General features: G+C 47.2%; 2 protein-coding genes across 2 annotated transcripts; both read right to left on the reverse strand.

The window, feature by feature from the left end:
* Positions 1–1,423: 1,423 nt before the first annotated feature.
* NT5C1A (5'-nucleotidase, cytosolic IA) lies at positions 1,424–13,022 on the reverse strand. The gene is made up of 6 exons (XM_032227785.1): positions 12,909–13,022; positions 7,113–7,280; positions 6,665–6,794; positions 5,687–5,809; positions 2,164–2,348; positions 1,424–1,789 (listed from the first exon to the last, which is right to left on the reverse strand). The coding sequence occupies exons 1-6, from the start codon at positions 13,020–13,022 to the stop codon at positions 1,424–1,426; spliced, it is 1,086 nt and encodes a 361-aa protein (XP_032083676.1).
* Positions 13,023–20,059: 7,037 nt separating this feature from the next.
* HPCAL4 (hippocalcin like 4) lies at positions 20,060–22,836 on the reverse strand. The gene is made up of 3 exons (XM_032227200.1): positions 22,675–22,836; positions 21,484–21,699; positions 20,060–21,049 (listed from the first exon to the last, which is right to left on the reverse strand). Exons 1-3 carry the CDS (start codon positions 22,834–22,836, stop codon positions 20,852–20,854), a joined length of 576 nt encoding a protein of 191 aa, XP_032083091.1. The 3' UTR covers positions 20,060–20,851.
* Between the last annotated feature and the right edge of the window lie 214 nt (positions 22,837–23,050).

Genomic DNA, 23,050 nt, shown 5'->3' on the forward strand with positions numbered 1-23,050 from the left:
AGGGAAGGTGTGGTAACAGAAGGTTTACTACAGATCCTTCCATCGAGTCAGGCAGATGTGACGGTGTTTCACTCACAATCATGAAGATGAAGAAAAATTATTTCTGCAAAAGGAAAGAATGCACTCCTGGGGCAGTGAGTTCCATGGGGAAATTGTTTCTTGGATCTTTTCCCAAGAGTAATGTGCAGTCATACTGAAAGTGGAAGAAACTTCATTGAGGACACCTGCTTTGGGCAGGGGGTTGGACTAGAAGACCTCCAAAGTCCCTTCCAACCCTAGGATCCTTTGATTCCATTCTGGTCTGATGCTGTGGATGAAAAGCTCTCAGGAGCCCTTGGAGGGAGGCGATGGCTTCCACTTTTTAAATTTAATATATTTAGAGTGAGCAACTTGTTCAGACTACCTTCTGAGTTTCCACATTGAGTCGGGATTTGAGCTGTGGCCGTCTGCTTCTGGTCTCAGCCTGCAACCTCAAAGCTTGAAAAGGAAAAGGACAAAAGGCTTTGTGTGTTCTTCTCCTTCCCCCAAAGGGTGGTCAGTGTTGTAAAGGGAGCCCTCTCCCCCTTCTTGCTTGTGGAACACTGTGTGACTCTCACATGGAGCCCGAATTTACCCAAGGCCCATTTTTGCATTCAAAATCAGAGCCAAAGCCCACTTTCCCCACTTTCGCTCCTGCCTGGCTCACAGGAAAGACTGCATCCTGAATGACACGTGAAGTCGCTCCATGTGCTTGGCAAACAAGGCAGCTTCTGTGGCTATGAATATGCTTATAACCTCAGAACTCCTTTCCTGGCAGTGGCACTTTGGAGGGGAGGACAATGAATGGCCCCCTCCCCCTGTGGCCAGAAGAGACGGGAGGCAGGAGAATTTCTCTCAAATGATGAGCCTCTGCTGGCTCATCACAGGGACTTCCCTCTTCCCAAGCAGGCTCCCCTCGGCTGAATGCTTCAAGCTGGTCTCTGCCATGTAACCAGCAACAAATGGCCTTTTTGCAAACAAGAGAAGGTTGCAAGCAGGTCTTTTGACAAGGCTCCCATGGGCCTCATCAGCAATTCCTGCATGCTGTACTTGTGAGAGTGTGACATATGTAAGTTCACTTAGCATAGGTCACAAGAAAATGTCCCCAGATGCAAAATGATCCCATTTTGGAGGAAGAGAAGGCAAGTTCTATCTTGAAGCACTCTTGATTACAGGAGGGACACTAAAAAGCCCCTGCAAATGCTCCAAGGGCCCTGCAGGAGTGTGTGGGACACAGCTATTGTTCTGGTGGGGAAGAGCATAAAGTGCAACATGTACAGGCAGCAGCAGATCCTTCATGGACCACCCCAACACCTTTGCTTCTAGTCATCCTAGAGGCTGGCGCTCAGCAACCGAGACGTCCTTCTCAACCAAGCGCTGACCCAGGCCAGGCCATCCCTGGGCACTACTTGGCGTCCTGAGCTACCTTTCTTTGTCCTGAGAGCTTGTACTTCTGGGCAACCCCATAAGGAACATGGGCGGCGACAGTGCCCATTTCTTTTGCTCCCTCCACGTGAAACATCTGGTCATCAAAGAAAATATGTGGTCGGATCTTCTCCAGCAAGGGGCCTTTGGGTGCGCCGGCCAAGAAGAGGGCCTCGTCCGTTTCTAGTCCCCAGCTCCGGAGAGTCTTTAGGGCTCGGGCCCCGGAACTGGCAGCACTTCGAGCAGTGACCAAGTAGGTGCGGATGGGGCATTCCAGGCGGAGGCCTTTGGTGTAGAACTTCTTCTGAAGCTTCCCCAGCACTTCTAGGAAGCCCTTCAGTGGCCCCTGGACAGAGGAACACACAGCATCAGCCCCAGCATGTGGCCCACTCCCCAGGTAGTCAGGAAATGGGGACCAGCTCAGGCACATCACCCTCTGGAAGGCCCCGGGGCCAGAAGCTTCCCTGCCCTCACCCCAGCCATGCCCAGATGGCCTCCTATTCTTTGAATTTGCCAATCCTTCTTTGGGTCTAATAGAAGCTGTTACACTGAAATGGTGTTGCTGTCTTGTTTTGTTGGCATTTAGAATGTTTTTTCTCCCTTTGTTCTATCTAATGTGTTTGTTAGCAGGGCAGACATAAAAATAATCCTCTTGCTCTTGGCAAAAACAATAATGAAAAGGTTGATTTGGTCACAATGCCACCAGTCCCTGAGTCGCACCTGAGCAAGAGGCTTGTTCTCGTAAGTCTTCTCGTGCTCAAAGAATTTGTCTAGGCCGTGAGCCTTCACAATCTGCTCCGACTCATCTGAAAACAGCACAGCATCTCCATCAAAGGCAACACGAAGCTGCTTCTCTGAGACTTGCACATCTTTCTTGGGGGTGAAAATAGTGGCAGCTGCGATCCCTGGGAAGGGAGGGAGGGAGGGAGGAAAACATCCTTCAATTCCTGTCGCCCGATGCTCTTCAGTTGGAGCAAGAATAAGGTGACCAGATTTTCAGATTGGTAAAGAGGGACACCTTTGACCGGAGGGTGGGGAGGCTTGATTAAAAATTTTATATGGACCAACAAAAATTTTCATAAGACGCAAAAATAGTATTGTAATATGTTTTTTTATTTCAACATAACTACAATTTACAAATATAAATTGTAACTGTTGCCAAATATCAAAATTTTGATCACATGACCATGAGGATGCTGCAACGGTCGCTAAGTGTGAAAATGGTCGCTAAGTGTGAAAAATGGTCATCAGTCACTTTTTCAATGCCATTGTAACTTTGGTCACTATATCACCTTTCTTGCCACAGTTCTTAAGTGAATAACTGCAGCTGGTATTTTGTATTTTGGATAGAATCTTTTTTAAAATAGTCTAAGACAATTTAAAAAAAGAATCCACACAGAATAAATTGAAGTAAAACATTTCAAACTATTCCACACAGAATAAATTGAAGTAAAACTATTTTTAAAAATTCTATGCACAATATATTTCAAAGTATTGTGCATAGAATTTTTAAAAATGGTTTCACTTCAATTTATTTTGGATAGAATCCTTTTTTTAAATTGTCTTAGACAAATTTAAAAAAAGATTCTATCCAAAATACAAAATACCAGCTGCAGTTATTCACTTAGTGACCAAAGTTACAATGGCATTGAAAAAAGTGACTGATGACCATTTTTCACACTTAGCGACCATTTTCACACTTAGCGACCATTGCAGCATCCTGATGGTCACATGATCAAAATGTTGATGTTTGGCAACAGATTCGTATTTATGATGGTTTCAGTGTCCTGGGGTCATATAATTACCTTTTGACAAAGTCAAATGGGGAAACCAGATTCACTTATGTTACTAACTTATCAGCTGCAGTTATTCACTTAAGAACTGTGGTAAGAAAGGTGATATAATGGGCTTAGTGACCAAAGTTTCAATGGCATTGAAAAAAGTGACTGATGACCATTTTTCACACTTAGTGACCATTTTCACACTTAGCGACTGTTGCAGCATCCTCATGGTCACACGATCAAAATTTTGATGTTTGGCAACAGTTACAATTTATATTTGTAAATTGTAGTTATGTTGAAATTAAAAAAAATATTACAATACTATTTTTGCGTTGTATGAAAAAGTTTGTTGCTCCGTATAAAATTTTTAATCAAGCCCCCACCCCCAGTCAAAGGTGTCCCTCTTTACTGAAAATCTGGTCACCTTGCTTTTTAGGATGCTGTCTAGATTTGCCATAGCTTTCCTCCCCAGGAGCAAGCGTCTTTTAATTCCTTGGAATTGGGTATGTCTAGTTTAATGAAAAGAAGGACCGAGGTATTGTATTGTGGTTGCTGCAATTAATATACTTAATAACTCCATTTTTATTCTTTATTTTTTAATAATAATTTTCATAACAGTTGCTCCTGTTTTTGTAATTACTGTTTTATATTATTATTTTAGTGGATTGTTGTCACCCCTGAGAGTCATTTCTATTGAGATGTACACATTTGAACAATAAATGTATTTATTTTCATATTTAAGGAAAGGCATCATCTATAAACTAAGCAAAGGTGTAGCTTCCAAGCTGTGCCCTTGGGATCTTGAAGTTGGTGGGAATCTACTCAGAGATTAATTGAGGAAAGCTTAATAACAGGGAATTCTTAACTTAAATCCACACAGAATAAAACTATTTTAATAAATCCTATGCACAATAAATAAAATATTTTAAAATACATTAAAAAATAAAAGAAAAAAACCCACTTACCAGTAGGCAGACACTCCAAGTCAATCCAGAATGATGTAGATGTTAATACAAAGAACTGAGCAAATTAAAATGGTTAAATAGTCCCAGGGAAATAGTTTTCAAAGAAAAAAGAGCACCATTTTTCCCACACAACACGAGCAACCTCCAAAATCCGTGCCCCTCCCCTCTGGAAAATCCAGGAAGTAACAGTTGCTTTCCTCTCTAGCCAGGTGTTTCCTGCAGCTCTATGGTAATGGTTCATTTTTTCTTATAAAAGTGAGTAAGGGCGGGGGGGGGGGGTGTCCGTTTTCTTGCTTTAAAGTTTTAATATCTTCAATGAAAGTACTGAGACAGAGAGAGAGGTTAGTTAGACAGGGTGTCTTTTGTCTTGCCCCGGTTAGGATTTCTTGCCCCGGTTAGGATTTCTTAAGCAAATCCACTGGGCTTTCAACATACATGAAGCCAGAAAAAAATCGGGACTTTTTTAAAACGCAGAGGGACACGTGAAAAATTGTTATAAAGCGTGCTTGCCACGCTGAAATCGGGACGTTTGGTCACCTTAAGCAAGAAGTTCACAGACTTCAGTGAGGTCTATTTCAGGCTTATCTGTGGATAACTATAGAGTTTGGGAAACAGTAAAAGGAATTTCCAAATCTCATTTATAATGGCAAAATCTCTGAATGATGTGTGAGATCAGTTGTCTCACTTTCTGTATCTTCTCCTTCCATCCCTCTGCCATCCTCCCCACCACTTCTCACATCTGGCAGGAGGATTCCCTAAAAGTCTCTTTCCTGTCAAAGTGTCCTCTAGATGTGTAAGCTTCTGACTCTTTGGGACTTAGCAGCTGGCCAATGCCTTTGATCAGTCTTGTGCCACTGAGCCAACAAGATCTTCACATTCTTTCGACTGGCAGAAATCACAACCTGATTCTAAGCAACCTGATTCTGATAAAGCAATCAAACTTCAGTTAAAGGTTACTTTGCCCCACGAAGGCCTCTCTTACATGCTAAGAGATTGCAACAGATGCTTCACCTCTGTTTCTGTCAGGACATGGAAAGCTAACAAGCACATAATGTGTGTGGGGGGCTGGGGGACGACAACCACTAAATCTTTTTCTAAAGTTCTGGTTCTTGGAGACTGCCTAGACAAGTCCCTGCAGTTTTCATGGCAATTCAGAAATTGGTTTGCCATTGCAAACCACGCAGCTGGCTTTGTGCCTAAAGTAGGACTAGAACTCACAGTCTCTTGCTTTCTGGCCTGATGCTCTAAGTGCCGCACCAAAATGACTCTTTATAAACCTAAACAAACGCATCTAAATGGCTCACAAGACTGTATGAGTAAAATTGCAACGGTCATGATTCCTGGAGTAACAAGTGGTAAAGTTGGCTTTGCTTTGGATTTTAGAAAACGTGTGTCCCCACAGGTACCTACAGACTCAAATCTGTCTTATCTTCCCACTCTTTCAGTCCAAAAGGTCCCCAAACTTCTGCTATGCTTCCACACAAAAGCATCACTCACCCTCTTCTATGGCCTCACTCACTTTCTCACAGTCCGAGGATAAGTAGAGGTTGGTGTGGTAGGCCTTTAAGTAGCAAATGGGGCTAGTCCCACCAGTCATACAAAACCTCTCAATGAAGAGATCTGGGAGGAAAAGAAGAGATGCTTCATTGGTAAACAGGATCTAGCCATCCCCAGGCTTCTTTGTGGATCAAAATCCCTGGCCAGCACGTCTGGAGGACACCATGGTGGGAAGGGAGAAGGATCCTGGAAGTACCTGAAGAGTTGCCAAAACTGGCCGTATTTAATGTAACAGCACAAGCACTAAAGGAGACAGAGAGTTAATCTGGGCAGAAATTTGGCAGTGCAGTTCCAAAAGAAGAATGCCGTATAATGGTACCTTGGTACTCGGCTGCTTTGAAACTCATCAGATTTGGTTCTCAGTGCATTTTGATGTGAAATTTGTGTCCCAATACTCATCATTTGTTTGGTACTCAACACAAAAGCTAGAACCTACCTGTCAGTGTTGGCTGCCTTGTGACTCATCACATTTTTCCTTGTGGGAAAAATTTGTTTGGTACTCAACATTTTTGGTATTCATCATGCCTCCCGGAATTAATTATCAATGAGTACCATGGTTTCACTGTATATTAAAAACCTCTGAGAGGCTGTGTGCTGAAAGCCAGGCTCCTTAGTAGTTGCTCCTGAAAAGAGCTGTTCCTTGGTGTCCAAGACACTGTTTCCTATTGAGCCAGCAGAGTTGTGACACATAATGTGAAATGAATATAAGGCAGCCCATTTCCAGAAAATAAGCTCCCTAAGGGAGTGAAGAGGTAGAGTTTCCTCCTGTCTCGGTGGATGCACTGATGAGAGATGCAGGGCTGTACAAGTGGACAAGCCTTCCAAGCATTGAGCCCACTGCCCCATTTGGTGGACATCGGTGAAGGGATTAGTGGCTGGGTGGATGTTGGCAAGGGATCTTGCCTTCCGGTTACTTACTGTAATGGTTGATGCTGTTGATCAAGCGAACGCCCACTTGCGCATGGTTGTTGGTCACAAGGACAATATCAAAAAGTTCCTCACTGTCTGGGAACAGTTCCCGCAGCTGGATGTTGACCGATTCCAGAGCCTGGGAATCCAGCGAGAGAAAATGGTTGGACCAGAGAGGTAACATGTTCACTTAAGGGATCGTCAGATAAGAACGGCTCAAACTGTCCGTGCCTGCTTACTGACGTTGGCCCAACTAACAATCTCCAGCAAGTATGGGAGTCCTGCTCTCCAAGGCCCAGAGAGGGCCTGCAGATGGGCGGAAGAGCAAGATGGGGGAAAGCCCCAGACCTTGCCTCTGAGGAAATGGCCAGGAGTGCTGACCTCCCCCACCCCACCCCCAATGTGGACCAGCATCTGCAACGTTGGCATGTGTGAACGTGAGCCAAAGAGACCATACCTTGACAAAAGGGAAAGCCGCTCCGGGCAGGAAGGGCTCCTCCTCGTGCTCCAGCTGATACTTCACGTAGGCCTCCATGCCCTGCTCGGTGTAAATCTTCTGCTCTTCTTCCATGCGGAAGAGGGCTCGGGAGGACACAGCAATGGTGATGGCGTGTTGCGGCTTTGGCTGCAAGAGAAGAGTGGTGGTTGCATCCCCCATAAGAGAGGGCAACTGTCCTTGATGACTGGACCAAAGGGACTGAGGGTTCCTCCTCGCCCTTGAAGGCCAGAGGGTCAGCCAGGCCAGCTTCTCTCAATGACTCATTTTCATAATTAGCTACATTTCCGTTTGTGTCACTTCCATATTAGTTTGATAGCTTTGTAAGGTTCTGGTGACCCCTGGAACCTTACACCACCGGCTAGAGGGAGAGAGCCATCCTTGCCAATTTCACATAACTTCAAAGATTCTCTTGCTGTGAAAGGCCCCAGACTTCCTTCCCACCCGAGACCCCTGCAACACCCAGTCAAGGTCAGCCTTGCAGCCTCCTGAGCATAGCAGGGCCATGAAGTCACGGTGCCTCGTTTTTATAGAAATCTTGAGGTTGTGTTGTTTGTGGGGAACGTCTGCATGAAACCTGGCATTGGGTACAGCTGAGAAACTGGTTGCCTGCAGGGTATCTCTGCTGTCGTTATTAAGGAGTTCCCAGCAGCTTGTAAGAGATTTGGATATTATCTTGCTTGATATGTATGTTTTGATGTTATGTATTTCTATCTATTTTGGGGGCTAATAATAAAACTTCAAATCCCTTTAGTTACTGGAGTGATCATTGTTTCTGGATCCAAAAGAACCAATTGTCTGGGTGCCTAATTACTGCCCTGTGTGTGTGTGTGTGTATAAGCTTCTGCTTATATATCCACAGTGGACTCATTGTACATAATTGTTAGGATTGGGCCTTTGTCTGGCAGACCCTGAGCCACAAGATCTAATCAGACTTTCTTGCAAAACTACACAACTCTGGAGGAAAAGCACAATGCCCATTTCCTAGATGTGAACTGCCAGAGCAGTTTAAAAGTCCCAAGCAGTCCTAACATATTCTCCCAGTTCCCAAAAATCAAACTTTGAAATATTATTCTACCATTAAACATTCCAGTTGGATAGCTTTAAGTGCAACTGCTCACAGCCTCCCCAGTTCACTTGACAATTGAAATGACAACTTGGGAGCTACAACGTGCTAAGTAGCAAAATAAATGTTTTTGTGGTTCTTATGAGGATGCTGGGTGATTAATGTATGAGCATTAAGCGAGGCTTTCTATTTGCCACGGGCAGAATTGGCTGGATGAGGAGTCCCAGGGCCAACTGCTCAGGCAGGCCATCCCCGGCTCAGCTTTACTTGCTCCTTGGCTTAGAACCTTTGCTGTCAAGAGTCCACGTGGACTTGGCATTTATTTCTTGTGTAGGTATCTTGATTTCATTGCATCTATCTGTTTTATTAATGTTTTTAAGCTGCCTTTGGGCTCTTACATTTTCAAAAGGAATAATTTCTTCAGAAATAGATTTGCTTACCCTTATAGTTTATTAATTAATAATAATGAAAAATGTGTGTGTGTGTGTGTGTGTTTGTGTGTGTGCTGGTGTTAACAACTAAATCCCTTCCTTCATTGCTGAGACAGTCAGGCCTGCCTGGCATAGAGGCCTCAGTTCAAACAAGGGGATGTGATGGTCAACTCTGCACAGGCACTTGAAGCATCCTCCCCCTCCCCCCAGGTGAGATCCTCACTTCTGGCCTTTCAAGAGGGCTTGAAGACCTGGCCCTGCCAGCTGGCCTGGCCCGGCAAGGGCAAAGGGGCAACTTGGAGTGGTTGATGGATTAGTCCTCTCCACCTTCTCCCCATGCACACTTGGCTCCCTTCCTCTCCATCTTATTTATTTGGATTTTAAATGCATGGTTCTTATTTATTGTTTTAATGTTTTACCTGGTATTTTAACTGTATGACTATAAGCCCCCTAGAGTCACCTTGGTGAAATGAACAGCATTTATTGTGTATTGTTTTATTTTAATTATTTAGTCAAACATGTATAAGATGACAGATATAAGTATAAAGATTATTATGAATACAGGAAATGGAAACAAAGAAGTGGGGATGGGAGGCACACTGGTGTGCTTATGCACGCCCCTTACAGACCTCTTAGGAATGGGGTGAGGTCGACAGTAGACATCTAAGATTAAAGTTGTGGGGGTTTGGGGAAGAAACAACAGAGTCAGGTAGAGCATTCCAGGCATTGACCACTCTGTTGCTGAAATTGTATTTTCTGCAATCAAGTTTGGAGCGGTTTACCTTAAGTTTGTATCTATCCTGTGTTGTTGCGGTTGGAACTGAAGTAGTCTTTGACAGGTAGGACATTGTAGCAGATAATTTTGTGTACTACACTGATAGAACTTTAATTAAAAAAAACAAATTTAGTAAGGGGAGGGAGACAGGCAGCTGTCTCCCAGTCAAAAGGCTCTCCCTCCCTTCCTCCCTGGCCCCAGGGCCCTCTTCCCCTTGCAGCAGCTTCTCACTCCCAACAAGGCCAGAAGAACTGGAGGGAAGCGAAGGCCATTGTTTCTGTCAACCTTCAGCAATTTCACACCAGGAAGCTGCCAGGTGGAAATGCCACACATGGCTGCCACTTAGGGACTCCGTGAACTGCGTGTCCAGCCTGCCTACAGTGAGTTGGGCAAGCAGAGAAGTGCCACTGATTAATGCCAGGAAGTGTTGCCCTTCAAAGGAACAGCTTGTTGTGGACAAGGCTGCCTATGGCATCTCTCCCATCTGAACAGCCAAAGTCCCTCTAAGACCGACAAAGGCGACTGCCTGGAGGAAGAGATTCCCAGCCCAAAACTCTCAGAAAGGTGCACAATTGAGAGTCAAAGGCCGAGACCTTGTTTATACCATTCATTCTGTGGCCTTTTATTTTGGCTTTACTGAACAGTCATCCCTCTTTGGGTCAAAGCCAGGGTTTGCATGCCATCCAAACAACACAACCTAGTTAATGTAGGGCTGGGGACTTTTAACCCTAACAATGCCAGGATTGTTTGGGATTAAATGGTTCTCTCGGACAAGCAATGTTGTGCGAACACCAATATTCAATAAATGATGAGGCAATTTCCAAACTCTACTCACTGCTTGCTCCAGAAAAAGAAAGCAGGGTCCAAGTGGGTGTGAACATCCCAGCTTGTTTGTTCTGACACCAGCTGATGCCAAGGCAGTTCCTTCCAAATGCTGGCTGACTGCGGCACTTGCGGATTGCCTCCTGGGCAGACTGGCAAAGCTTCTTGCCCAGGAGGCAATCCGCAAGTGCCACAGGGGCAGAAGGGGGAACCTCACCAAGACCCTGGCTTGAAGGCATGGTGCATGAGAACGCTTGTTGGGCAGGTATGGGGTAGGGATATGGGGGGAGGTCAGTCCTAGGTTTAATGGCAGAAATTGGCAGATAACGGTTCCCGCCAGACAGAGACAAGCCCCCCACTCCACCCTGCAGAGTTTAAAGGGCTGCAAAAGAAAAAGGGCAACCTCAGTTCTCAGGTATGACTTGCAGGGCTTATTCCAGGCCTGCCTCCACTTTGGCTGAGTGATTCATTCAGTCACGATTTGTTGACTGTGTCTGCATTCACATGGCATGTTGTCATACGTTCCGCTTTATGGCTGGTCTCATGTTACAGTGCATGCTAAACCACAGCAAGCATCCTCCATTTCTAGTGTGGGTGTTGTCTGAACCTGGCAGTCAGCATCGATCCGCTTTCTCCTGGCCAGTACTGCAGTTCCATCTTTCTGCTGCTCCCTATTTCTGGCCAGAAGGTGCCCAACACCCTTCTAAAGAAGCTTTGGAGAACTCCCCACTGTCCACCAGCATTGCTGGGGAAGCTTCCTGGGCCCCTCCAGTAGCTCATTCCCAAATGATGGTAGCTGGGTTTGGGCGGGTGAGGAAGCCTCTGAAAGGGTTCTCACTAGCAAGATTCTGGACATTATTGTATGGTTAGACTGACCGGGTGCTTGGTGTGAATAAAACTATCGTGGTTAGCAAAACATGTTTTAGGGTTTAGTAGGTTGTGGAAACCAATTAAACATGGTTCATTCAGTGAGTCTACTGAGTGACTAGGATGGGAAAGCTGGCTTCACCTCTTGGAACCAAGGAAAACCTCCTGGTTTTTCAGCTGACTTAGGATGTCTTTCTGAGCCACTTGCTGACTAAGGACTCCTATCATTCAGGCAGACCCTCTTTTGCAACAAGTACTTTGCTGCCTTCAAGGTCACCTAAAATGCCCGTTGCTGCTTGGACATCCCAAACCACTTTCTCCCCATAGAGATCGGATGTTCTCCCTAAGACTGATGTGGCGAAGGCTGAGCATAGAAGCCGAATGAGCCTGTTCACAGTGCCCTCCATTTCTACAGATATCATTGTTTCTCCTGAAATCCTTTTCCTCTTGAGCTGAGAACCAGTAATATTTCTGTACAGTGTGTCCCTGTAGGAATTTCAGGGCTTTGGGAGACGATTGTCAGTTCTGTAAGATTTATAAGAGATGGCAGATGCTAATGCTTATGTCCAGCTAGCAAAAAGGAGAAGAGGACAGCGGACGTCAACAGAATTGACTCAATGGCTTCTTGGGTTCTGAAGCTTTGCCTCTCCTCAAGCAGGCTACGATTCAGCAATGGGGAGATTAATGCATGATTTGGGGCAGGGCTCTCCACCCTTGGCAACTTTAGGATTTGTGGACTTCAACTCCCAGAATTTTGTTTTGCTGGCTGGGGAATCCTGGGAATTGGAGTCCACAAATCCTAACATTGCCAAGTTTGGAGTCCCCTGGTCTGGGGGAAGCAGGTCATGGATATCCCAGATTCCCAAGACGTTCCAGATCAAGGGGCTACCCAGAAGAGGCTCCCTTGCAGAATGGGGATGGGTAACCCTTCAACCAAAGCTAGTTTGTTGGACATTGCAAACATCTATGAGAGGGAGGTGCTGGGCACTGAGAGGAAGGGCTCCTCAGCGAGCATTGCCTATTGGAAAAGAGGTTGGCCAGGTTGCTTGATCGAGTGGGGCAAATAAGGAGGGACGCAGGGCTGACTCTGGGCAGACCCTCACAGCAAAATACAGCATGAAATCCCAGGCAGATCATCATACGAGAGAACCTTTTACCGCGGCCGAAGGGACTCTGGGGTGCAGTCTTTCTTTCTGGCTAGGGAGGGTCCATTCCACCTGTTGCTGGGAATACTGAATGTTAAAGGTGCTGCTCAAGAAGAGCAATATTAATATTGTCATTAAAGAATAAAACCAGAATTTTCACTAACGTTTCCTGCAAGGGAAGCCTCTAAATTGCATTTGAGGAGGGTGATGGTGGGCTGCAGCTCCCTCCTTCTCAAACGGGGCGCTACCCTTGCCAGGGGAACACAAAATGATAGCCACAGAAATGAGCAGCAGAGAGATCTGGGCTCCCACAAGGAAGGCTGCTCCTCCTTTCTATCGCGAGTTCCTGTGGGGGGGAGCAATCTTGCAAGCAAGAGCAGTGCTGCCCTGGGAAAACAAGGCCAATTCTGCAGACCAGGGCCATCTATACAGGAAGCGTCTCTGAGCCTCAAAAGCAGCCACCTCTCTTCACACGGCTAAATGCCCCCTTTGGAGCCAAGCCACCAGGCGATGAGCCGTCCTGGCAGCAGATTCTTTCACTTGCCCTGGCATTTCACGCTGCCTCTCACCAGACCAGCATCCCAAGGGCCCTGCATGCAAACAAGGAAGCCTTCCTCCACCCACCCCAGCAGGAAAAACACTCTTTCTTACCGATTTGGGCTTCTTTTGGGGGGAGAGGTTTTCATAAAAGGCCTTGTCATCCTCCAAACCGCCTTGTTGTGGCTGCCCTCTGCTTTCCGGGCATCTGGGTCCAGTGGGCTCCATGGCTCATTCCCTCTACCTGTCCAGGAGCAGGCGAAGATGCAGCCAGCTGGCCACTTGCTTTCCTTCTGCCCAAGACCCCAGCTCAGCTGCAAAAAGAGCCAGCCGCCGCCTCTGCCAGCTGCAAAGGCAGGTTTAACCCGGCGGGAGCGGCAGTAGCAACAGTCAGTGTGCAGGAGACGAGGCAGACGAGCCTCTGTGTGTGTGTGTGTGTGTGTGTGTGTGTGTGTGTGTGTGTGTCGCTCAGAGCACGCTCTTTATAAGGGATCCCGTGAACCTCCTGGGCATTCTTGCTCCCAGAGTGACAGTCCGGGCAGCTGCCCAAGTCCTCCCCCCTTCCTGGCTTCCTTTCCTCAAACCCACTCAAATCTGTGGGCAGCCCCACAGGATGGAGACAGAGAGGCAGGACCCCTAGAGCGTGCTGTCCCAGAAGGAGGGGGTCCTCTGTCTTGGCCAAAAAGAGCCTGGACTTAAACAGCCTGGGAGAGGAGACCTATCTGGGCAGAATGCCCACACTCCAAGACTACATAAAATGGCATGCGGTGTGCTGAAAGGAGACCCTCTCAGATCCAGCAGGGCTCCCAGGGATCAGTGGCCACCCATAGGGGCCAAGATTTGCACCCATTCCTGGAAGAGAAGGTCTTGCATCACCTCCTGATTTTAGGGATCTTTTATTGTTGTCAAAAACAAATGTTCTTTTTGGGTGGAGTGGGGGAGGGGACAGAGATGTGGTTAACACAAACAGTGGAATAAATGGGCTCTTACTCCGTAACTAAAAAGAGGCTTTTTAAAGATTCACATTTTCAAATTATCTGCATTCTTCCGCTGTTACTCTCTGCCCCCCCCCCATTATTCCTGAGAGGAGAGGCATTCCCAGGCTTGCACCCCCCCCCTCACCCCCTTCTCTTGCTGGAATCTTCCTAGGACAGAGTGCTCATCCCTGCCATCCCTTGATTGACTGGTGCCCACTTGCCACAGGCTAGCCAAGGCTCCTGATTTCAAGGGCATTCAGGAGGAAGGATGCTTAGCTCCATGTGCTCTGCCTGTTCCTTTTCCAAAAGCATGTGGTCAATCACAGATTAAAAAGTGAACCTGATGGGGTTTTGGTCTAATCCAGTTGAAAGATCTGAGCCTAAATGTGACCACAATTGCTTAATAAGCTATTAAGGGAAATTAATTGCATGCGCTGAAAATGGGCCGTTGGCAATTGCCTGGAGAAAAGCAGTGCTTTAGTTACAGCAGTCCAAAATCCAGCTGCTTAGAAGGATAAGGATTCTCCTGCTTCGTTTTCATCGAGGGAGGCTTCCCCAAGTGTCCATTTAACTTGCTGGTTTAGTGGCTCCTGCCATGATTTCGGCTGGCTCCCTTTGTCCCACACTCTTGCCTTGCTCAGGGGGCCAGGATGGTGTAGCACTCGATGCTTTCCTCTTGCTCATCCTGCATTTATATCCCACTTTATCCAAAATGACGCTGACTGGGGTCCACAAGCAACAGCTCCAGCTGGTGCAGTCCTGCACACAGCTTCTCTCCCCCCCCCTGGGGGGGGGGAATTTTAGGTGAACCTCCTGGCAATGTGTTGCTCCTGCCAAAAGCGAAGGGCAATCCTCATGGAAACCGCCTTGGAGAAATAGTGGGACAAAAGCCTGACAAACTTGTTAAGGAATGAGTGGATCTTACTGGGAAGTGGAATTTCTCTAAAATGCCACATTGGCACTGGGCTGGCATCATCTGGGGAGGGCACCTTTTGCTGCCCTTTGGCAGTTTTAGCCTGAGCCTTGTGGGCAGCTCCATGGCTTCCCTTCTGGCTATCCTCCCACAGTTGCCTGCAAGGCAGACTCAGCCGAGGGTCTCCCAGGCAGAAATGGCCAAGCTTCTCCTGAAGATGGGAGGAAACATCTCACAGCAAGGATTCAGGGGAAAGCAAGACCTCAAGCTGGTTTGTCCCTTCCCCCTGATGTGTGTGGTACGGCCACCAATCCACAGCATGCATGTACACACACACACACAAACACACTTCTTTCCTTTGACAGAAAGCTTTAGAGAGAGGTCAATGGTTCTCTACAGATCCCAGACACCTCTTCCATGGAAATCTTGTGGACATTACATAAACAAGATATAAATGTCAATGGATCTTCAGAGAAAAACCCAAGTCTATCTGCACTGCCATCTGCATCTGTCACCTCCACTAGACCGATTAGATCCCACAGATTAGGCCTCCTCCAAATTCCATCCGCCGGCCAGTGCCGACTGGCAACTACCCGGAGGAGAGCCTTCTCTGTGGCTGCTCCGACCCTCTGGAACGAACTCCCCGTGGAGATTTGAACCCTCACCACCCTCCAGGCCTTCCGCAAAGCCCTTAAAACCTGGCTGTTCCGACAGGCCTGGGGCTAAAGAGCTGTTGCCCCCGTCTCGAATGGTATGACTGTTGTGTGTTTTTAAATTATGTATTGTTATGTTTCGTCTTTTATTTTCTGTCTGTATCCCCCTTCCCCGATTTGAATTGTGAGCCGCCCTGAGTCCCCTTCGGGGGAAAAGGGCAGCATATAAATATAATAAAATCAAATCAATCAAATCACTGCAGCCAATACCATTCACGTGAATATTCTATATATTATGCAAAGCCAGAAAGATTCTGTTCTGTTATTTGTGTGTTTTGTGAACCTACCTACTTCTGGAGTGAGTCTGTCAATAGCATTAATTAATTCCTTCTTATTGTCCCAGCAAACCATATCTGAGCTTCAATCTGTCCTTGCATGTATCTATGGCATCCATAGATTTGCAATGTTCAGTTAGCCCCACAATCCACCCCAACTGGCTTCCTTCAATCTGCTGCTAAACCAAGCACAAAGCTTGTGCAGTATGTGAATCCTCTACTTTACTTTGGGTATTTGCATCTTGTGTCTGTTAAGGCAATTTGGGGGGCAGGAAGCAATAAAACCAAAAAGAGCTGGTGTTTTGGATAAAGATCCAGAATGCTTGAGCCTCTGCAAGCTGTTTGCACATCCTGCACATGAAAGATGAATGCAGAAGCAGTATTTAATTGTGAAAACAAACACCTCCCTCCAAGCAGACCTGGAAAAAATGCCCCCCTCCCAGTCTACAGTGGAGGCATCTGCTCTTCTCTCATCATGTTTTCAGCTCAGTAGTTTCCAGGGCCCTCTAGCGGCTTCAAGAGCCCCAGTGAGTCTGCACAGCAGTCCCTTGCAAAGAGCCACTCAGGAGTAGCAAGGCTACTCTGACTCAGGTGGTGGGCAGTTTGTGTGTTAGTTTGAAATTGCTGCTTTAAGAGGGCAGAGCAACAATGTGGATTTCTAAGGGCAGTCTGTCCATTTTCATTCACTCATTCCCAAAATTAGCTTTGCCATTTGGCTGCAGCATCAAGTCACCCTCAGACACTAGGTTTCTGCTCCCTTAACAGGAGGGATGCAGTGAGCAGGCCTTTCTCTTGCACAATTGTTGGCAGGCAGCCAAGGAGGATGGCTGGACAATTGTTTTCTAAATGACGTTTGCTTTCACTCTTGGATCCCAAACTGCCCTCTGCTGTTTGCATCTGACACACAGCAGCCCTTTCCCACTTTGGAGTCTCACCTGAACTGTGGAGCCCAGGAGTGAGTGAGCTTTGGCCCAGGGTTGATGCAGATTGAACCTTCAGCCTCTCCTCCACCAGCCACCCATGTCAAACAGCCGCACCAGACCTGTAGCCAGTCAAAAGGTCCACCAGAATGGTTAGGTTGGCCCCTGGAGGCAATTTAAGAAGGGGAATAGCCCACTGCCCCCTCAATTACCCCTTTGTTGCCCATGACTGTCCCAATGGGCAATGGGGTCTTCAGCCACTGGATGGGCACAGCACCAGTTGACTGAACCAGTCTGGTCAAACTTGATTCCAGGTATTTGTGTTGATTCAGCAAATGTACTACACAAACCCAGCCAAAACATTGTATCGCCTACATTACTTTAACAGCTTTTTAATACTTGTCAAAGAAAGTGACTGCACAAATGGCATGACTTTAGTTCAACCTGAGGAGGGGGATCATTTTTGTGAACCTCAAGAATTTAAGGTGTTGTCCTCGTCTCAGAATTTTAACCAATCGAATGATGGTTCCCAGACTTTATTTAGTTCCTGAGTTGATCCATTTCTTGGCTTTGTGTTATGCCTTGAAAAAAAAGCCTTAAAGCCCTTGGTTCACACAGAGGCCCAGCGTGGATGCTGAAGAGGCCTGGCAAATGAAGCTCTTGGGCAAAGAGGCGGCCCCAGGACTGCCCTCCCTCTCTTGGGACTGGAAAGACCAGAAGGAAAAAAGCAACAGGTGCCCATCCATTCACCTCTCTCCCTGTCCAACAGACACCCCAGGAGCACATTCTGGACTTAGGACTGCAATTGACCCCACAATTTCTGTTGCTAAGTGAAACATTTGTTAAATGAGTTTTGCCCCATTTTATGACCTTTCCTATCGCATTTGTTAAGTGAATCACCAAAATTGTTAAGTTGGTAACAGGGTTGTGAAGGGAATCTGGCTTCCACGTTGACTTTGCTTGTCCCAAAAGGGAACCACGGGACCTTGTCCCAAAAGGGAACCACGGGACCTCGGACACTGCAACCGTCAACAACAAGTCATTTGCCAAGCGGTCACCCGGTGGCTGCATCCAGAGTTCCATCATGGGACCATGTGACTCTGGCAACAGTTGTCAATGTGAAAAACAGTCAGAAGTCACTTTTGCTGTTGCAGTATTGAACGATCACTAAGTGAATGGTTATAAGTCGAGGATTACCTACAGATAAGACCATTGGAGAGGTGCTAAGGCTGGAATAGGCCCTCGGTCCATCTTGTTGGCATCCAGAAGCCAAGCCTGCTCTGCAGCTGCCCCGTTAGGCTGCCTACCTGGGAGGCAGGGGGGAGGAGAGGCCAGGGGCAGCCTCTGAGGCCCAGACCCTCCAGAAACCCTCTTGCCCTTTTGGAAAATCACCCAAATTGGCTGCCAACTTCAGAGGCTCAATAGACTGTGATTTTTAATAGGGCAGAAAAGTATAAATATGCCAACTGCTTTTAATTAATTTGCATTATTCTGAAGTAGATAAAACTTTGCTTTTGCTCGGGCTCCAAATCCTTGCTGGAGCTCAGCCCTAGTGTCTGTGTGATGTGGCTCTCAGCCCAAAGGAGCTGCGCCACTGTAGTGGGGGCACCTGGGATGCCTCAGGTGGGCATGCTTTCTCCGTGAAAACACAGGGCACCTCCTTCCAAGCATGTGTTGCTCCCAGATGCTGACTGCTTTCACCTGCAATCTCCCTTTCCTGTAGTTTTTTCATCTGTTTCCTCACTGCAAATCATTTGGGAAAGCCGCAAAGGCAGGCAAGCCACACATGAGGTGAGACTGGAGACCCTCAAGGGTTCCCCTCCCTTCCCTGGTATGCAGAGACAGACCCAGCCCATTGATCATCCTTTTATTCAGAGACCAAATTGAAAACTCCCGTGGGATAAGGATACCTTTGAACACTTAAATAAAAATAGATTTACGTGTGTGCACACATACACTCTCTCCTACCTACCTCACAGTTCCTAAACAAGTACAATACTCACAACCACAATAAGCAATAGGACAATCTCCAAAAGCAATGTTCAGTGCAGGACGGGGCATGGAAGGGCGGGACACGGCAGCCGAAGGGATTGCCTTGGCACAGAGGGTGGCTGCCTTGTGGTGGCATGAAACCTTCCTGGGACTCTAGGCCAAGCCCAGCTCATTTCTTCTGCCCCACTCAAAGAACTGCCAAGAAGAGACCGAAGACGTCCATTTCAAATTCATCCCCACCACAAAAAGTGCAATTAACTGGAATTCTGCTTGGACAAAGTCGGTTTCATTCAACCTGGCTTGTTTCCTCCCACACACAAACTCCAGGCCTTTGATTCACACAGCAAGCCAAAGCTAACTTCCCATCCCGCAAAACCTGTCGGTGACCCACAGCTGCCTGTAACATTGCTCTGTCTGGGTTTTTTTTTTTTTTTTTGCCCAGTCCGTCCACTGCTTTGCGAGGGAGGGAACATTCTTCCCTCCTAAGAGTGCCTGAAATTCTCATCATACTTCTTCTTGGGGCTTCTGTACTTTTTCTTTTTAGCCACCCTAATCAGACACTTCAGTGCAGGGGGAGTTACTATCATCTTAGCCTCCTGGAGTCGCCAATTCACATTTTGCCCTAAATTTCACAGGGCATCAATCACAGGGCACTTCTGCTCAGCTGCAAACCTTAAATGCTATGGGGGGAGGGGAGAGAGAAGGGATGGAGAGTTGAAGGGCATCAGAGTTGCCAGAATCACTGGAGAGCTACGGCAGGTGCTCCCTGCCGCATGGGGAATACATGTGCACGCATGCAGCTGTGCAAGCACAAACCTCCTTTTCCTCTTCACCTTAGGAGCACAGCTAGTTCCCAGGTGGCAAGTTGGAAGGAACAAAAAGCAGCTTATTTATGTCTGTCCCACAACAGAGCATTTCTCCACAGAATTCCCAGCCTCTGGCAAGGCTCATCGAGAGTCCTCTCTGGTGCCCTTTACTTGACTCAACATTTTACTTTTAACACACTGCTGAGCCAAGAACAATCTTTCTGGGGGTCTCAGACTGAGGATCCTGCAATCTCCACCAACTAGGGGTTCTCGGCACCGTCTCGGCTCTTTGGAAGAGCCAGCGCCTCTTCCTCCCCCTTCTGTTAGAGCCCATTAATTATTACAAGGAACTATTAGCGGAAGCAAAAACGAAAGCAACCTGTACTTTTCCATATGATAAGATTAGTGCAGAAATATACTTTTTAACGAGAGCTGTAATGGTAAACTGAGGTCCTTCTGCTTCCAAAGATGGAGAGCCCTCGGCCAGCCCTCCCAAAACAAACCTCTACAGAGAGATGGGAATGCAGCTCCCCCATCCTCAGTCAGGACCTTTTGGCTGGCTGGAGGTGGGAATTATTAGAGATCCAGAAGGTAGATTTGTGCAGGAAACAAAGGTCAAAAGCTGGGGCTTTCCGAACTCAGCAACTTTAAGATCTGTGGACTTCAACTCCCAGAATTACCCAGCCAGCCAAAGCCTCAGCCAACTCTTCAATTCTGAGAGTCGAAGTCCACCAGTTTTAAAGTTGCAGAGTTTGGAGATCCTTGATCTAAAGTGTGTGTGGGGGAGAGTTATAGCTTTTTGTAAATTTCCAAAAAGAAATTTTGGCTCCCCCAGGCCAAAAACGGTTGCATCTGCTATTGGCTCTTCAGGGTATTGAAGAAGTGATTTTGGGGGGAAGGAATAGAGGAAAGAAACATCTCCTCTTTTTGGCCTGGGGGGGGGGGATCCTCAGGACACTGAGTGGAAAACGCAGCCCTAGACCTATCATCAAACAGGGTAAAGATTTGTTGTTATGGGGGACACAATGGGGGGAGGGGGTGTAGATTTTTTTCTACCCCTAAGAGCTAGTAATGTAAGAGAACGGACCTCGTAGCTGCAGCCATCTGGGTCTCGGATTCAGGCAGCCCATCAGAAGTTAAATTTGCTGCCAGAGTGTTGGGAAAACTTCCTGTCCAGGGAGAAAAGCAGAGGCCAGAGACTCCAGCCAGAGAGGAGCCAGTGGACAGAGGGGACGTCTTCTGGCTGAAAGGCTAAGGCACCTGGCCAAAGAGCCATCGCCTGGACCTCCGTGCTGGCTGTGCCAAGAAGGGCAGGTGGCGCAAGTGCTGGGAAAGGCACTTGCAGACTCATGTGGGCAAAGGCAGCAGGCCTCCCTCCCTCCCTCAAGAGGGGGCTTGCAGCCCTAAAGAGAAAAGAAAGACAGTGCACAGCTGGGCAGGCTGACCGGAGTCCCAAGCCTTCTACTTCTGCATGTCACACTGCAGCAGGAGGACAATGGAGGGATCGCTCTTGGCTGCCTCCTTGAACTCTTCCAGGCTGATCTGGTCATCTTTATCCTTGTCCATCTTGGTGAATATCTTGTCAACCCGCTGCTGGGGTGTCAGCCCATCTTGATCCATCCGCATCATAATAACAGTACCCACCATCTTGTAGATAGCCTGAAAGACAGATGGGAAAAATGAGGCTCTTCCAGTGCTGATCACAAGACCTCATACCTATATTGCTACCCTCTCCCACACCTGCAATGAGCAGCCATAGGATAGACTTCTGGATGCCTGAAGGTAGGACCACCAGCATGGGATCAGCCTACGGGAGATATGGAACCATTGCATTGATCTGATCTTCACTTTGGGAAAGGACAACTTTGGGGGGATTGGGAGTCCCAAGGATTCTCTGATTTTCTTGGTTTGGTCAGGCCTGTTTTGGGGGGTTCCCAAGGGGGGGGACTTTATACAACTGTAGCAAATTGTGTCTCCTTTGAGTGATGATCTGCTGCGACTTCAGCAACATGATTTCAGCTTGGCCACCCCTGCATTGGCCCAATTCTGAACACCAAGCAAGCCTGAACTCCACCCGAGGGAATGTCTGCTACCTCGATGATCTCTAGCATCTCTAAGCGTGTGATCTTCCCGTCGCCATCCAAGTCATACATCTCAAAGGCCCAATTCAGCTTTTGCTCAAAGCTGCCCCTGGAAGTGACAGACAGAGCACAAATGAACTCCCGGAAGTCAATGGTCCCATCTCCGTTCTTGTCAAATGTGCGGAAAGCATGCTGAGCGAACTTGGATGCATCACCATAGGGGAAAAACTGCAAGAGGAAAAATGAGAGAGATATCGTCACAAGGGCTTCTGTTAGCAACAGGACACCCTCAGGTGGTGAATCACCTATAGGTACCCCAACAGCAGCAGTCTCCCATCCCTCCAGAACCTCACCCAATCAATGCTGCCCAGAAACACCACTTCTACTCTGTTGCTTTTCTTAAGGTTCATTCCAAAAAATCACCAATGGCTTGAAGAGGGCATCCCATCCCTTGCAAAGCCAGTAGAGTGACATGGCTAATCTGTTGGATTAGGAGTGATGAAACTCAGATTTATTTATTCATGGTCTACTGAGTCTTGGGGTCAAGTTGTCTTGTAAACCAGAAACTTGCTAGGTAACCCTGAGCCAGTTGCTCTTTCCTGCCTCACAGGACTGGTGTTACTGCACATAATACAGGACATAAGAGCTGTGGCGGAGCAGTGGTTAGAATGCAGAACTGCAGGGCTAACTCACTGCCCACTGCCAGGAGTTCGATTCTGAATGGTTCAAGAATGACTCAGCCTCCCATCCTTCCGAGGTTGGTAAAATGAGAACCCAGATTGTTCTGGCTCTGTAAACCACTTAAGAGTGTAAAGTGCTGTAAAGCAGCATATAAGTCTGCTATGGCTATAATGACCACCTTGAGCTGCAGATGGGAGGCTTCACTAATAAGCCAACATTATTAAAGTGAGCTTCATTGGATCTATAGTACTCGGAAAGTAGAACAGACTAGAACATTCTTTATTGGCCAAGTGTGCTTGGACACACAAGAAATTTGTCTCCAGTGGGTAAGCGCTCAGTATACACATGAGCAACAAAGTGATCAATCGTACATCATAAGATACAACCAACACACTTTTTAAAATGGGACAGCCAAGTTTCCCAGCCTTTATGGCTACTCTGAGAGCTCTGATGATCAAGAGCACGCTTGGTTGAGACAAGTTGCTACCCCAACTCAGCTGCCCTCTCCTCTGCACACCATACCTTGATGTAAAGTTGCTGGAATTCCTCCAAGTTGAGGATCCCTGTGGGGCAATCTTTCAGGAAGCCCTTGTACCATTGTTTCAGCTCCTGCTCATTAAATTCGGTGCTCCTCACCAGGTCATCCAACATCTCTGGAGCCAACTTGCTGTTGTGCTTCCCCATTGTGACTTCTGGAAAGAGAAATCTGTTAGCCATGCCACTGCCCTGGCACAGTTTTCAGGTGCCTCTGTCTCCCTTCCTCTGCCACGTGCCCACTATGGGACATAAAGCTACATGGGGTGGAATGTCCCCACTTTTCTTCTGATGGTGCTGCATATTTCATAACAAAAAGGGAGCCAAATGGTGATTCACTAACACCAGGAGAAAAACATGAAAA

Source organism: Thamnophis elegans, chromosome 12, assembly GCF_009769535.1.
Source record: "Thamnophis elegans isolate rThaEle1 chromosome 12, rThaEle1.pri, whole genome shotgun sequence".
In the NCBI taxonomy this organism is placed as follows: Eukaryota; Metazoa; Chordata; class Lepidosauria; order Squamata; family Colubridae; genus Thamnophis; species Thamnophis elegans.